Here is a 17,199-nt window from a genome sequence, read left to right as displayed (position 1 = left end):
AGTTGATCAATGCTATTAAATTTGTCTAAATTCTTGCAGATTTGTCCTTAAAATTGATAGTTGTGAATGTGTAAACTAGAGAGGAGTGGCATAGTTTGTGAAACAAAAATGGTCAAAACTAAATCTGCCTATTCCCATATCCTTTTTGAACCACATCTTTGTAGCTATGTTGCATGTGTTTTAGATTTGTTCCCCATTTTTGTGTGCACATACACAAGGAACATAATGGGCTACCAACTATTTTCTAATGTAGCTTTTGATAGGTGTAAACATCCCAACATTGTTCTTAGATTGCTTGGAATGACAGAGTAAATTGCAAGCCATAGGTGTGCGAGTCCAAAGCTTGGAGGGATTGTGGATTGCACGGTGAAGACCTCAAAATGCAAACAAAGGTGAAGACTCCCACCCAAGATAGGGCTTTCCTAGTTGGAGATTGAGGACTCTATTTGGGGAGAAATATCCAAAGTCTAGACTACGTTGTGATTGATGGGAAAAATAATTATATGTTTTATCCCACATTCATTGTGTGGCATGTTCTCATTGTATTTTAATACACCAAGGCACAACTATTATTTATCTTTGAGAGACATGCCTTGTGGGCAGTGCAAGTCCTATGTGTGATGAGCCTGTTGACTTGGCAATGCAAGATGAATTTTGACCAAGCACACATATATAAACCAAGATGCTAATGTGGCAGAATGACATGGACCCACAGACCAACCAATTCATGACATGTGGTGCTAGTTGAGAACAAACCTCAAAGTGACACATGGTAGAGGACTCCTAATGTGGCACATAAATTGAGGTGCCAATGTGGTATGGTATGCCACATGTCGTAAGGGCACATTCCCACATGTGACATGGAAGTTGCTAACTATGCATGTAGGAAAGCACCTTGCCAACACATAGAAGCAATTCCCAAGTCAGCAATGACATGGCATGTGTTGGTTTCAAGCAAATAGTAAGATGACACATGGTAGTCATGTGGCAAGCACCATACAGAGGATGATGTGGTGATGATGGGGCAGTCAAGAGGCCCAATGAGATATCGACATGTGGTAGTGCTTTAGGGGCCAATCAAAGGGTGCCACATGGCACCCAGTGGCAAGTGACATGGTAGACATCAACCAATGGCATGCTACCACATGGCACAATCGGTCAAACCTCAGTTGACTCAAATGCACGAGTAAAGGAAAAATTCAAAAATGGTGAAAATTATTTTTTAATGTTTTTCTTCAAATTCACATGGAGGTTGATTTTTTTTAAATCAAAAGACTTTTTATTCTAAAGTAAAATATTTAGAAATATTTTAAATTTTTGAAAAATCAAGTGCAGACCTGTGAGGTTAGTACTGGAGCCTGATTTTCATTTTGATCCCATGGGCATTCCTAATAAGAAAATATGGGACTATTATATATTGTTGAAATTAGAAGAGAACAAACTTTCCATTTTTGGAGTTTTTCGTTGCATAGGAAGCCACTAGTTCAAGTTATGCAAGGATTTGTCTTAGGTGTCCACTTTTTAGTTTCGTTCAATTGGGGCAATTCAAATTTGATTTCCAATGAAATGGTGAACTGTATGAACATAAAAGGCAGTATGAATGTAGCTAGGGGTAAATTTTGTAACCTCCAAGTCAATTAAATCAAGGTATTATCAGCATTTCAAATATTTTGGCAACACAAGGATTTTCATCATTCATAAGAGATATTTCCAAGTTTGTTATGGAATAATGATGAAAATCATATCAAATTTTATGGATAGAAAGATCAGAGATGTTTTACCACAATAAGGAATGAAGATTTAAGTGGACACATGTCACTTCCAGATCAGATCCAAGATTTCATTATTTTCCTATATCTCTCTCTTTCTAATTCATTGTAGGGGTTCCAATCTTGAGTTTTCTCAGATTTGTGAGACCAGGGTTCTAGTTTTGATATATTTTCATCACTGTGATACCATATTCTTTAGCATATTTCTCTTGTATGAATAATAGTAGTTAAGCTAATATAGCTAGTTCTGGACTATTTAATGGTTTTATGAATTTTTTATATGCATCTAAATGTATAGGTTCAAAGAAATGAATACAAATGAGCAAGAATCTTCTTAGTTTCATTTTGATTCTCATCCCCTATCTCTGTAATCTAAAATTTTATGTGGTTTAGGGACAAAGAACTGAGACCCATTTGCATCCTTGTAAGGTTGTATGTTTGATATATTTTTTTGTTGGAACAAAGGGCCAAGTAAATGCTTAATGTATTTGATAGGGTTACTGGTTATTTGAGAAGGATACTTCATGAGAATGAGGTCTTTATTAATACCAATGTCTGATTCACAAAGTGATAAGATAGGTCTGATATCTTGATGTATGGAACATGTCACTGGTATCATAGACGTATGTGTGTAGTTCATAGAATTTCTCAATGGATAAGGCATTGATCAACTATAAAATCAACTTGTTCTTACTACTATATATTTGCAATTTTTCTAAAATCAAAATTTTAACCATCCATTTCCCTTTCCATTTAAGAGCTAAAAGGATGACCTCACTTAACTTATCAAATTCTTAGGTCGTTTCATTAGCTATTTCATGTCTGGGATCTCTGCATGAGTGTTAGAAGATTAAGAGTTTTATCTACTTTTTTAGATTCAAGCATATGTTTTAGCACTGGCACCATATAAGTGAATTTGAGGTCCACCTGCCTAGGTTTTGCAGAGCCTAAAGTAGAAGAAGGGTCTAGCCTTATAGTTGGCCTAGCGTCTGAAAGGGTATGTTGAAGATGGGAAGTAGCTACCCCTAGATGTATTTTGTTCACATCAGGATAATTTAAAATTGTAATGTTTTGAAACAACAACAATTTTTTGGCATGATTTAGCCTTTAGAGCATCAATTCACATATTTTTTACCATTTTGACCTATTTGACAACTTTTGCAACAATTGACATCTTTTCGACATCTTTCTCAACTTTTTTCCAAATGACAATGTAGCACCTCCAATATATGAAAAAGGATATAAAAACATCATAAGAGGACAAGATAATTTCAAAACCATACCTTAGAATTCTAGGGTATAAGACCCATACCTATAATTTGGCTTCCTAACAACCTAAACACAAAGTAAAATTAACTAGCTAGAATGGATTGAGCCTAGTCAAATCCACCAAGGAGAAAACACACATAACCTTCTAAGGTCTAGACAAAACCAAATGACTTGGCTAAGGTCTAAACAAAACAAAAACCAAAGAGTAGAGTTGGGAATAGGAGTTAGCCTAGGTGTTGCTGCACCATTCTCCCCTAAATACATAAGTTTAATCTACCCTTGGATTGAGCAAGGTGGGGTCTATGCCCAAATTCTTGAAGTCTACTTCTTTGATCTATGTAGCCTCTACATCTTCTTGGCCATGCCACTTGACAATATGATCCCAATAAGTAATTGTCCTAGTATTCTTGTAAGCCCTTGAATCAAGTAACTTTTCAACTACTTTAGGTGGTGGAGGAGTTAGGTTCAGGGCTTCCACATCTTGAGTTACTTCCATAAGTATCCCATCAACATATGGAGTAGGGACTTTGTATCTAACCAAATCAATAACATTGAACATTGATGATACCCCTATGTCTTCTGGAAGTTCCACCTTGTAGGCATTGTTACCATACTTGGCCAATATGTGGAAAGTTCCCAACCTTCTGATCTGAAGGTTATGAGGAACTCCCTTCTAAATTATTTCCTTTTTTAGGTGGACCATCACAAGATCCCCAACTTGGAATTTTACATCCCTTTTACTTTGTTTCACCTTATGCTTGAGCTTCTCAGCATTGTCAGTTAAGATTTTCCTTATCGATTCATGGACTTCCCTCATGAAGTGGGAAAATTCCTCAGTATATCCACTTCCTTTGGCACCATCGTTCAACTCTCTTAGTTCAAGCACCGCCTAGGATGCAACCCATAAAAAATTTCAAAAGGGCTCTTACTAATCGATCTGTTAACTATATCATTATATGCATACTCTTCCTACTGAATAAGTTGATCCCAAACTTGTCCATATTCCTTAGTAAGACACCTCAAAAATTTTCCAAGACTCCTATTAATGACCTCAATTTGACCATATGTGTGAGGATGATAGGTAGATCTACAAGATAGATTTGTACCTAGTTTATGCCACAGGGTTTTCCAAAAATGGCTCATGAACTTCATGTCCCTATCTAAAATAATACTTAAGGGTAATCCATGGATCTTTACCACCTCCTTGAAGACCAAGTGTGCAATCTCACAAGAATTATGAACTATCTTACAAGGGATAAAATGTGTCATTTTGCTAAATATATCCACTAAAACATAGATATTGTCAAACCCTTTTTGAGTCCTTGGCAATCCCACCACAAATTCCATACTTAAGCACTTCCATGGCCTACTAGGAATTGGAAGGGGTTGATAAAGACCTGAATTGGAAGATGTACCCCTTTCTTTTTGGCATACTACACAACACTCCACATATTTCTTGATATCCTATTCATTTTAGGCAAAAAGTAGAACCTAGTGACTAATTATTTTGTCTTATTGACTCCAAAATGACTTCTAAGTGCCCCATTGTGCTTGTATTGAATCAAATTCTCCCTCACTAATCCCTTAGGAACACATAGTTGACTGCACTTAAAAAAAAATCATTTTGCAAAGTGTATTCAGAAAACTCACTATGGAAGTTGTTCTTGTACTCCTTACATACCTTATAAACATCTGCAAAGTCTTCATCATCAACATATAGGTCCTTGAAGCTATCAATCCCAATGTTTTGAAACTAAACCTCTTGCACTATTAGGAGTCTCCTTCTTAATGTATCACCTACCTTATTCTACACTTCTTTCTTTTGATTGATGTTAAAATTGTAGGCTTGTAGATATTCTACCCATTTCATGTGCTTGTTGTTGATTTTTTCTTGGGAGTTAAGGAAATTGAGGGCTTGATTATCTAAATACACCAAAAACTCCTTTAGAAGCAAGTAATGCCTTCACTTCCTTAAATATTGGACTATATCATACAACTCTAGGTTATAGGAAGAGTACTTCCTCTTTTCATCATTTAGCTTCTCACTATGAAAAGCCATTGGCCTCCCTTCTTGGCTTAGGATTGACCAAATTGCCACATTTCTAGCATCACACTCCATTGTGAAGATATTTTCAAAACTAGGTAGAACAAGTATGGGCTGAGTAGCTATTCTATTTTTGAGTGCCTCAAACCTATGATTTACTTGAGGAGTCCATTAAAAATTTGTCTTCATTCCACCTTTAATAGTGTCTAACATAGGAGCACAAATAGAACTAAAATGTTTGATAAACTTCCTATAATATTGAGCCAAACCATGAAAACTTCTCACCTCTATTACAACTTTGGGAGTAGGCTAGTTTAGGATGGCATCCACCTTGCTTTAATTCATCTTGAAGTTCCCTTGAGACAAAACAAACCCAAGGTACACTAGCTCCTGCTTAATGAATTCACATTTCTCCAAATTTATCTTTAGCTTTTCGTCATACAATTTCTTAAAAAAAATTTGCAAATTTTTTATATGGTCCTCTTTATTTTTACTAAAAATCAATATGTCATCTAAATAGACAACAAAAAACTTACCAATGTAATGCTCCAATACCTCATACATAAGCCTCATAAATGTGGATGGAGCATTTGACAAACCAAATGGAATTACAATCCATTCATACAAACCTTTTGTGGTTTCAAAGGTTGTTTTCCATTCATTTCCTTCCCTTATCCTCATTTGGTGATAGCCACTTTTAAGGTCTATCTTGGTAAAGTACCTTGCTTCCCCTAAACAATCCATTAGGTCTTCAATCCTAGGTATTGGGAGCCTATACCTAATGGTGGTCCTAATGGTGATCCTATTAATGGCTCTTGAAAAAGTGCAAAGTCTCCAATTTCCCCCCTTTTTGGGTGCTAAAATAGTAGGTACAACACTTATACTTTCCCTAACTAGGCCTTGGTCTATTCTTTGATTTGCTTGGCAATTTCCTCATTTTGTTGAGGGGTCATTTTATAGGTAGCTTTGTTAGGAAGGGTGATTCCTAGGATAAAGTAAACTTGATGGCTAATAGGTCTCTTAGGAGGTAGGGTAGCAGGTTGCCCATCACTAACAACATCCTTGTACTCTTCACACATCTCTTGTACTTCTTTGGGTAGCTCTGTCTTCTTTCCTACCTTTCTAGAAAATTCTTGTTTAGGTTTCAACACTAAGGAAAATCCTACCCATTCACCTTCCTCCAAGATCCTTAAGAACACTTTTTCACCAACCACAAGGACATTAGGGTTTGGATATTTCACCTCTCTTTCTTCTATCAAGGACTAGATCTTGAATGTCACACCATCTTTTTGGAAGGAGTATGCATTCTTGTTTCCATCATGCATTTATTTCGTATAAAACTTCCATGACCTTCCTAATAGGAGGTGGCATGCATCCATAGGTAGGATGCCACACAACACCTTACCTTTATACTTTCCTATTGAGAATTCTACGTATGTTTGTTCACTCACCAAAATGTGCTATCCCTTATTTAACCATGTGACTTTATAGGGATTACTATGGGAAATCCTTGTCAACTTCAGTTTGCTAGGTGCCTCCTCTAACACAATGCTATATGTGGACCCTAAGCCTATGATGACCTTCCCCACTTTTCCCATCATCTTACACTTCACCCTAAATAGTGTTCTCCTTTGGCTTGGCTCTTCCTTTATGGGTTCTTTAATCAAGGTCCTCCTTATCATTAGGTTTTCCCATTCTTTTGACTCTAAGGGTACCTCAAATGGTTTGTTTTTGTTACTAGACTCATTTTATATGTAATTAACACTTCTTACACTCCCTTGGTAGTTAGATCCTTTCTCTAGACACCTATATGTAGGATGAGATAACTGACTGCAATGGTAGCATTTCATGGTGGCAAAGTAGGACCCCCTACCTTGGCTATTGTTTCTTCCTCTTCCACCATTGTTAGAGCTTCTTCCCTTACTGAAACTTCCTCTATTGGAATTCCCTTCTTGTTGTTCAATCCACTTAGTTTCCCCTTGGCTTCTTGAGTCTGAACCTCTACCACCATAATGTCTTTGATTCCTACAATCTCCACCTCTACCTCTACCTCTAAAGTTGGTGTCAGATTTCTTCTTTTTCTTATCTTCCACTATCAATGCCAATTGGAAACATCTATGTATTGTTGTAGGTGTCCATAGGTTGATCTCTTCTTGTATGATCCACTTTAACCCACATAGATATCTAGCCACCTTGATAGGTTCTTCTTCTTGAGTTCCCAATCTCAAACATAACTTCTAAATTCCTTAGAGTATGTTGCTACATTTGTATATTTTTTCTCTAATTTTTTCCTCTTGTTGTATATTTGGATTTCATAGCCTTTAGGTAGGTATTGTTCCTTTACCTTAGTCATCATGGCTTTCTAATTTGCAATTGGTTTCTTTCCCATCTTCTCCCTTTCTTCTTAGGGATACTTCCACTAGGTTAGTGTTGATCCTCTCAGGCTAGATTTGGCTACCTTAACCTTTTGTGCTTCAATGACCCCCTCACACTCAAAGTGGTTTTCTATCCCTTCAATCCATTTCATCACAAGTTTAAGGTTCATCTTTCGACTAAACAAAGGGACTCCTTCTAGGGATTTTCCACCCAATACCTTTATGTATTTTAGGAGAGGTTATTTAGACAATGGAGGGTCTAGCTCAAGTATGATGTCTTCATCAACCTTTTCCTTACCTTTATTACTAGTTTCTCCTTCTTGGTTGTCTTAGAAAATTCCTCCAATTTTGTCTTCATCTCCCCTAATGCTTGCTCTGGGAGCCTATTCCTCTCCTTTTTCTCCTTCATCTTCTTGGAAAATTATGCATTAGTCACCATGTCTTCCTACCTTACTGACTCTTCAATGTACAGATACATGCCACTAGCCTCAAATCTTTGGTGGATCTAATACCAATCTAATGTAAGTTGGATATGATCCTAGTCCTTTTCTTCACCGAAGGACTACCTAGGATTCACTCTTATCATATTAGGGTTGCCCTTTGTTACCCTAATCTCAAAGGATTGCTAACTTATCCCATACATTTCCTATCTAGTTACACCAATGGGTTTCCTACTTGCTTCCACTTTTGAGATAATCCAACTTGCTCTCCAAGTTCACTTTTCCATCAATCTTGGCCTTCCTACTATCTACAAGGAGTGATGGATCCAATTTAAGGATTCTAGACCTCATCCATACTCTTTGTCTTGAAATTGAAAAGTCTTCTTATAGATTTCTTCAAACTAGCCCAAACTAGCCTAATTAGGCCTAGCTGAATTAGGCCTTCTAATTAGCCTTTTGGGTGATATCTCATATTTCTGCTTAATAGGATGGAAAACTAACCACCAATCTTAATATGGGTGAGTGCACCAAGATGGTGTACAAAAAGTGGGGTATAAGTGGACACCTTTTTCCTAAAATTAGGTAATCCTAAACTTGGATGAGACATTTGAGGGTCATCCATTAAAAATGACAAGATGTATAAAACATATAAATTGTAGTACTCTGAATATAGTTTCTAAACTACTATTGCTTTTACAAAATGGATAAGATTAGGTGGGTCAAACCATGAACACACGAAAAATAATCTCTAATTTTTTTAGAAAACATAACATAGATTTTTTCATGTGTAGCACAAAGGCCAAGTTATATTTAGTATCTTGCATATCCCTTTGGTAGTATGGTAGTTAAGAGTCATATCTAGAAGTTATGTAATTTTTGTAATTTTATGATGAGTATTTTTCTTATTATGAACTATTGAACTAACTACATCCTAAAATTTTGGTACATGTTCATGTGTTGAGCATAACTTGCATCAAAATAATCGAAAATGAAAACTTTTTTAAAAATTGTATAGAATCAAGTGTAAAACAATAATATATTTTTTTGTTGAATTTGGTTAAGTATATAAAAAGTTACTAAAAAAATGGTAGACATGTGTCTATGAGGAATTTCAAGGCATTAATAAAAGTAATTAAAGTTTGCATTGTTAATATTGTCCAAAAATAGAAAACTTTATATAGTTAGAAAGCTAAGAATATGTGTGATATTATCATAGTAGTTTTAGAGATACCCACTTCACCATTAGAAAACTTGATGAAGGGAAAGACAAGAATTCATCTTAGAAGATGAAAAAATTTCTAAAGGAAAAAAATTGGAGGGAAAACAATCTCCCAAGCCTTTGGGTCATTTCCCTAGCTATCAATAAGCCATAATCCGATCGAGTTTCTAGGATTCAAATAACTTGATTGGGTTATGAAATGAAAAAGTGCATTCAAAACCCGATCAGGTTATTGAAAACCTGATCAATTTTTGAAGAATTAAAATTTACTTCTTCAAAACTCAATCAGGTTTTGAAGAACTAAAGGTAGGCTTTACTCTGAAGGCCATAACTTTCACATACAGAGTCTGATTGACTCTGTTCAAAATGCATTGGAAATATATTGAAGAGATCTACAACATAACATAGATAAATCAATCCTATGATGTCAAAATTATATTTTCCATCAATTTGAATTAAGTATAATCTTAAAAAAGGTAGTCATTGTTTTCTAAATGAAAAATCAATAGGTAAACACAAATGCTAACATAGTGTTCATTCTCTCTCTCTCAAAAACACATACACACAATCACTCACTAACTAAATATATTATAAGATATATCTTTTACTCTTCCTAACCTCTCACATTCTTTAACTAACTCCTAACCTTTCTCTCTATCTATATAACTTGTTACCCTTAAGCATTGTCTCTCACTGAGTAATCCCTAAGCTACCTCTCTCTCACTAACCCCTGAATTCTCCCTCTCTCTCTCTCAATATTATCACCCCCATATCTCTCTCCATGTTATCTCTCTCTCTCTCTCTCTCTCTCTCTCTCTCTCTCTCTCTCTCTCTCTCTCTCTCTCTCTCTCCTATGTCCCTCTCTATCCATCACTTCATCTCTCTCTCTCTCACTCTCTCCATCTCTATCTCACTCTCTTTTATCCTATCCCCTCTCCCTCTTCCATCCCCTACTCTCTCTCTCTCCATAATTTCATCTCTCTCTCTCTCCATCCATTCATCTCTTGCTCACTCTCTCCATCTCTATGTCACTCCCACTTATCCTATCCTCTTTCTCTCCCCTAATCTCTCTCTCCTATGTCCCTCTCTCTCCATCAATTCATCTCTCTCTCTCTCTCTCTCTCTCTCTCTCTCTCTCTTCCTCTCTCTCTCTCTCTCTCTCTCTCTCTCTCTCTCTCTCTCTCTCTCTCTCTCTCTCTCTCCTATTCCCTAATTTCTCTCTCATATTTCCTCTCCATCTCTCTCTCACTCTCTCTTATCATATCCCCTCTCCCTCTTCCTATCTCCTGCTCTCTCTATCTCTCTCTCTACATGAAGTTACCATTTCAAGGATCAGAGGTTATTAAGAGAGAGAAAGAGGGTTAGGGATTAGGGGTCAGAGACAGAGAGGGAGAGGGGGCAGGAGGGAAACAGTAGGGGATAGGAAGAAAGAGAGGGGACAAGATGAGAGAGAGAGAGAGAGAGAGAGAGAGAGAGAGAGAGAGAGAGAGAGAGAGAGAGAGAGAGAGGATGGAGTGAGTGAGAAATATAGAGAGAATGGGTTAGGATGGACAGAAGGGGGGAAATAATGTTGAGAGAGGTGGGGATAGAAAGAGAGAGAGAGAGGGTAGGGGAATAGGATAAGAGAGAGTGAGAGAGAGACAGGGAGATAGGATGGAGAAAATGAGATATATATATATATATATATATATATATATATATAGAGAGAGAGAGAGAGGGGGGAGGGGGGGGGGTGGGGGGGGATGGGGGATAGGATAGAGAGAGTGAGAGAGCGAGAGGGAAGGGGATAGGATAAAGAGTGAGAGAGTGAGAGAGGTTAGGAGTTGGTGTGAGAATGAGAGAAGCTAAGAGTTAGTAAGAGAGAGATAAGGAGTTAGTGAGTGAATGAGTGAGTGATTTTGTGTGTGAAAAAGGGATAGAGGGAATGACAGAGGTGATAGATAGATAAAAACTATCATAATACTCTTACCTACCTATTCACTCCATGTTTGGAAATTAATGACTACTTATTTTAGACCATGATTGATTATTATGGATGGAAAAAAAAATATTGATTTCCTAATATCATTTTAGTTACATAATGTTGTAGATCTCTTCAATATCTTTTCAATGCATTTTGAACAAAGTTAATCAAAGTTCGGATGTGAAAGTTATGGCTTTCGGAGTGGAGCCTATTTTTATTTCTTCAAAACCTTATCATGTTTTGAATAACCTAATTAGGTTTTGCATAACCCGATCAGGTTTTGCATAGATTTTTCATCCTAGAAACCTAATTGGGTTTGAAAACCCAGTCAAGTTTTATTTTTCTATGTATGTTTGCTAGGCTTGGTAACCAAGCCTAGCCACTTTTTGAAATTTCATATAACCCGATCATGTTATTGAAAATTTCTCTCTTTTTTTGGTGGGGGGTGGGGTGTCCACTTTTTTGTACACCATCTTGGCACAATTACATACCCTTTTGGAAGAGCTTAAAGATTTTGTTGCTCCCAGGTCTCCAACTTGTTCATACACCTCCTTCCTATATAGGCACCTAAAAACAAGAGTTTTGAATCATTCTTGTCAGCATCAACAAGGGTCTAGTGAATACCCTAGAAAATATTTTCATGGGAACCTCTCCTCTCCCATGTGGCTTCCACACACATCCCTCCTCCTTCTCCAATGCTTAGATTGAACTACCCAACATGTTCAATCCATCCAAATCAACATGCTAGTACTGTGATCACCCAGCCATGCACCAAAGGCTCTCCTAAGGCATCACATCAAAAATAGAAGCCATTCTTTTCTAGGCCTCTTCATTTTTATATACACTATACAAATGCCCCTCTTCTATATCCCCAAAAACCATGATGATTCCATAGTGAGGATTTATGGGGGGGCCATTCTTCCAAAAACTATCAAAACTTAACCAATGAACAAACTAATAATAACAAATTTAAAAATTATGAACAAATGAACCCTAAACAACTTGTAATATAAATTTAAAAAGTATTGTAATGACATGAATTATGAGAATCTAAAGAAAAACTAAGACTTTCAATCCATCAATACATTCTTGCAATCAAGAAACTCGAAAACTGTAACTCTATAACTATATTTCATGGTTTTATTATCCAAACTTCACTTCCCACAAAACTCCAACCCTTGGAATGGGTTCATTTTGTGGTTTTATATGTTTTCTAAGAGATTTCAGATAGTTAGAGTAACCATCAACCTTAGAATGATGACATGTCCAATCCCTGCTAAAATGTTGTCATGTAACTTTTCTAAGTTGTTGACAACTTTTGCATTTTTGCAACTTTTGGACATTTATCACTTGGAACTTTTCAAGTAGGTCCAACATGGTCCATTTATGATATATCTAGGCATGATTTAGCCTTCAAAGCATCAACTTGCATGTTTTTAACCATTTTGACCTATTTGACAACTTGTGCAACAGTTGAAATCTTTCTCAACTTTTTGCCAAATGACAATGTAGGACCTCCAATCTATGAAAAAGGATGTAAAAATATCATAGAGGACAAGATAAGTTCAAAACCATACCTTCCTCAAACTTCTAGGGTATAAGACTCATTCCCCTAATTTGGTTTCCTAACAACCTAAACACAAAGTAAACAAAACAACTAGCTAGAATGGATTGAACCTAGTCAAATCCACCTAAGAGCAAACACACATTACCTTCTACGATCCAAACACAACCAATTGACTCAGCTAACGCCAATAAAAGCCAAAAACCAAAGAGTAGAGTTAGATCTAGGAGTTAACCTAGGTACTCCTAAACCATTTTAACACACCAACACATTTTACTAATAACACAAATATCCTAACACCGTGAGAAAATTGAACCAAAAGCACATTATAAACTTAAATCGCAAACATAGTATACCCTAACAGAACCTCTAACACACTAATACCATTAGAAGCTAAAACCACCATCATCTTAATCCACTAGTCCTTTACACTAAGGATGTCCCCACTCCCCACCATCTAGTCTTTACGGCGGGGGATAGAATGAACCAACAAATTTAAAGTAGTAATCATTAAAAAATTCAGTGGACATAATCAAAAGCCGTGATGTGAGGGGAGTCATCCTCAAAAGCTTTGATTTGAAGAAAAAATGCAGTGCTATGAATGTGGCGTGAGTTGCAGAGACACAAAAAAGTTGATGAGCAAAAGCATAGAAATAGTGGGTTCATCTTTCCGACCAAGCTCTACCTGGAAGGCCTATACATTTCTACTTTAAAACAACCCAAAAAAATATTCTTTGGCCCCTCCATCAAGCTTCTTATAAACCACCTTTACTTTCCTCTTCTCTTCCTATACAATAATCATACATCCTTCCATACTTGTCACTAGAAAACATCAGACTTAAAACATTCAGCATCAAGTATACATTGAATTGTACAAGAGAGATTCAATGTCAAATCTACAAATTATTCCATACGGCCAAGGAAAGGTATGAATGATTTTTATCATTTGGAAGGAAGATAGTGTGATCAGATATGGGTGTTTTGTGGATTGACTTGAGTTGCTGCTTTTTCAACAGAATGTGAAGGCTCAAGAGGTTGAAATGAGAGTACCCTTGTATTCATTTGGCTGTGAACGAAAAATTCGAAAGGCACTCTCTCAAATCAAAGGTAAAACCATTTCATCAATAATAATTTTTTTCTTTTCTGAAGTAAAAACTATGTTTGGCAGAAAGAAATCATTAAGACTTGGGTATAATTGAGATTTGTTGAATAGAGAGAGTTTAGCTAGTCAATGTAATGGTGTGATGATCACAGTATTTAGTGCTTGGATGAATAGTTTCAAATGAAGAGAGGCTCATGAAGTATGGACATGTTTTTATATGAACATTCATTATTATTGATAATCTATTATCAAGAGCATTCGAATTAATTGTATATATTCTATTACTAATATGTTGGATCATTCAACCATTCATCATCCAGAACATTATATTGTCTAATATTCCATCATCAAAAAGATAAGTGTGATGATCTGACATGTTGATATAAAAGCATACAAAATGGAGTGTTCAAATAATCTTTCCAATACTATGGATGGTGAAAAATCTATTCCAACTATGTACTAATTGTTTACACTATTAGGTTTGTGTGATTAATGTACCAGCTCTTACATTGATAATCAAATATATGGCTGACCCACATAATATTAATGGTAGACTACTTCAATACTTCATTCTTTACAATTTTCATTTTTTATACAAGGTTCTGATATATAATCTGAAAGCCTTTTTAAATCGTGAAATATTGACCTTCATATTGATTGTTAACTGATATTTTTTGAATGTGACCGGATAATCTTATTACTAATATTTTGGATCAAGCTCCAGATGAACATCAAATAAGACAACAAAAGATCAAAAGAATTGATCTGAAAGTAATAATAAAATCTCACCTTCAATTCTTTCTTTTTTTGGGCCAACTTAGAAAATCTTGTTCTCATGGTTGTGAATTGCTTTAAACAGTCATTATATTCAAGAATTTGTTTTTATAACAGCACAAAACGTTTGAAGAGTATTTGATTGAATTGTTGATTGACACAGGATTATATTCGGTGGAGGCAGATTTTGATCATCAGAAGGTGACTGTGGTGGGAATGGTTGATCGGAATGAGATATTGGAAGCCATTAGAGCCAAGAGAAAGGAAGCAGATTTCTGGATGAATGATCAAAATCTTTGTAAGCCCGAAACCAAATCTAATCCTCCTGCAAATGAAAAATCATGTGCGAATTCCCCAAGAAAAAGTTTAAATGCAGGTGGTTTGGCGAGATCAATTAAAGTTAGCTTTACCAAGAAATTGGCTTCTTTTAGAGGAAGGAATTAATATATCATACGTGGAAATCTGATAAAGGAAAAGAAGGCTTACAGACAATCAAGAAAAGAATACCATGCTTGTGTGTAGATTTAGGCAAATTGATCAGCTTGGAAATTTTGTCTAAGTTGGTTCTTCCTATGTGAATATGGAGAGTCTATTGTGTTCAACTATATGTCAGATTGATGAACACTAAGAAAAATGGTTTGTATAGGTGGTTCAATCATTGAAGGTTCATATTCTCTGGTTGAAATAAGAAGTGGCTGATCAAAGGAGCTCAGGGATATGGCCTTATTTTTATTATAAGGAATTGGCAGGGAAAGAAAATGGCCTACAATTCTTGACCAAGCTATGGAAGGTTGCCAGGAGATTTAATGTTGCTTTCATTATAGTATATGCATTTAATGGTTACATGAAGTGAGAGTAATGGGCTATCATATTTACTATTTTTTGAGGTTTTATCTACAAGCTAGAATTACTATTTAAGCTTAATTATTATGAATACAAAAAAACATCTTGCTCAAATGGGAAAGAGGTAGGTGAGATTATATTGCTAATAAAGTGCATTATGTTTAGTGATGAGTAGGTGTGTGTATTATGTTTAGTGATGAGTAGGTGTGTGTAGGAGTTATGTTTAGTGTAGTGATGAGTAGGTGAGAGTAGGTGTTATGTTTAGTGATGAGTAGGTGAAAATGTAATTGATAAATTTGAAGTGGGTATAAAAATGTGCATATTTATTTTATTAAATTTATTATTGTAATGTAAAAGCCTGACTAAGCTGAACAAAAGGCATGGAAGAATGGTTTTATTTTTAATATTAATAGCAGTGAAGCTAGGATGTTGATCTTATCACAAAATAAACTAAAGGCATCAAAGAAAATTATCAAAATACTGATAATATATTAAAAGTGCAAAGGAATATTTAATAATAATTTTAATCTAAAAAACTAACTTAAAAGTAAAGATTGGATAGCAGAGCAGAGAACATGAATGAAATTGACCAAATAACACAAAATTAACAAAAGCAAGGGGCTAACAAGACAATTGACTTAATATTAAGTGAGGAGCTTGAATAGTTCCTAAATGTTTTCATTGTCGTCATCTCTAATAGCTCGTTATCCAAAAATAGACAAAGGCTTGTATCAAAAAAACTATGCATGACCTTGGAGACGAATTCAAAACACTCAAGTTTTTTTCTAGGCCTAATACCTTAGCTTTAAGCATTGAAAGATTGAAAGAATTAGCATCACATTTGATACTTTTAGTACATTTGTTTCTAGCAATGTTCATAGGGGTAGACTTGTGTAGCATTTTAATTTGCATCCTTATGTAACTTCTTATTCGTGTAGACCTATTTCAGCATGTATGACCTCTTGTATATTGCCTTGTAGTTCCAAATCAATTCTAACAAAAATTTTACCTTCTACATTCAATTACGGAAGTGAGATCATAATCTTAGATTGTTTTAGAGAGAGTGGATCAATTTGGGTACCACGCTCTGATGGAATGTTCAAAATGGTAAGAGTACTTCTGGGGGGGGTGAATCAAAAGTACCACACTTTTAACTCTATTCAACAATTTAAACATATAACTGAAAAGCAAATTGCATGTAAGTAAACATATAAATGAACATGAAGTAAATCACATGCAATAACACATAACACCAGATTTGGTAAACCAAAAACCCTCCAAGAATAAGAAGGTAAAACTAGGGTGGGGATGATACCCACAAAAATTACTGCAATAATATCTATTTGACCACTTTTGATGGTATGCCTTATGAAAGGTCTGCCTTGTTAAGGGCTTTACACTGTATCAATAGTGATCTGATTAGAGGATTTACAAACACTTTACATGAAGTGTCACCCTATTAAAGGATTTACAATAGGCTAGTAAACGGGTGAACATATGTGATATATAGGTTTGCGCAAACATGATTTGCATGTTCGCGCGAACATACGTTCACACAAACATGGTAAACGTGTTCACGCAAACGCCATGTTCACACGAACATGCAAAATCACAAAATTTTAACATTTTTTTCTTTTCTTTTTTTTTTTTTTTGCTCTTTTGATTGCCATAATTGCAAAAGAATGATCTCCTACTATAAAATAAAAAATGTCAAAATGTGCTACTCATAGCAAGCTTTCTAATGACTATAATTTTATTACATAATTTAATCATTAAGACTTTCAAATATGAGTTTAACTCATTATAGGTTCATTACCGATTGAACATCAACCGACAT

General features: G+C 35.5%; 1 protein-coding gene across 2 annotated transcripts; it reads left to right on the top strand.

Annotated features, from left to right (window-relative positions):
• Nucleotides 1-13,438: 13,438 nt before the first annotated feature.
• Nucleotides 13,439-15,368, top strand: LOC149531412 (heavy metal-associated isoprenylated plant protein 28-like). 2 transcript variants are annotated; one of them, XM_089809892.1, is made up of 3 exons: nt 13,439-13,569; nt 13,660-13,750; nt 14,704-15,368. In XM_089809892.1, the coding sequence occupies exons 1-3, from the start codon at nt 13,531-13,533 to the stop codon at nt 14,961-14,963; spliced, it is 390 nt and encodes a 129-aa protein (XP_089666018.1). In that variant the 5' UTR covers nt 13,439-13,530; the 3' UTR covers nt 14,964-15,368. The 2 variants fall into 2 exon arrangements, with proteins under 2 accessions (XP_089666018.1, XP_089666017.1); XM_089809891.1 differs by having other exon boundaries at nt 14,683-15,368.
• Nucleotides 15,369-17,199: the final 1,831 nt, after the last annotated feature.

The sequence above is a fragment of the Cupressus sempervirens genome, chromosome 11 (assembly GCF_028749045.1).
Source record: "Cupressus sempervirens isolate cs-2001-9-10 chromosome 11, ASM2874904v1, whole genome shotgun sequence".
NCBI classification, from domain to species: domain Eukaryota; kingdom Viridiplantae; phylum Streptophyta; class Pinopsida; order Cupressales; family Cupressaceae; genus Cupressus; species Cupressus sempervirens.
Note: the sequence above shows the minus strand (reverse complement) of the source record. Positions and strands in the feature narration are given on the sequence as shown.

Coding starts and splice junctions, on each gene's coding strand:
- LOC149531412 (XM_089809891.1), top strand. CDS start 13,531: ATGTCAAATCTACAAATTATTCCATACGGCCAAGGAAAG. Junction 13,570..13,659: donor TTCCATACGGCCAAGGAAAG/GTATGAATGATT, acceptor CTTTTTCAACAG/AATGTGAAGGCTCAAGAGGT. Junction 13,751..14,682: donor GGCACTCTCTCAAATCAAAG/GTAAAACCATTT, acceptor TGATTGACACAG/GATTATATTCGGTGGAGGCA.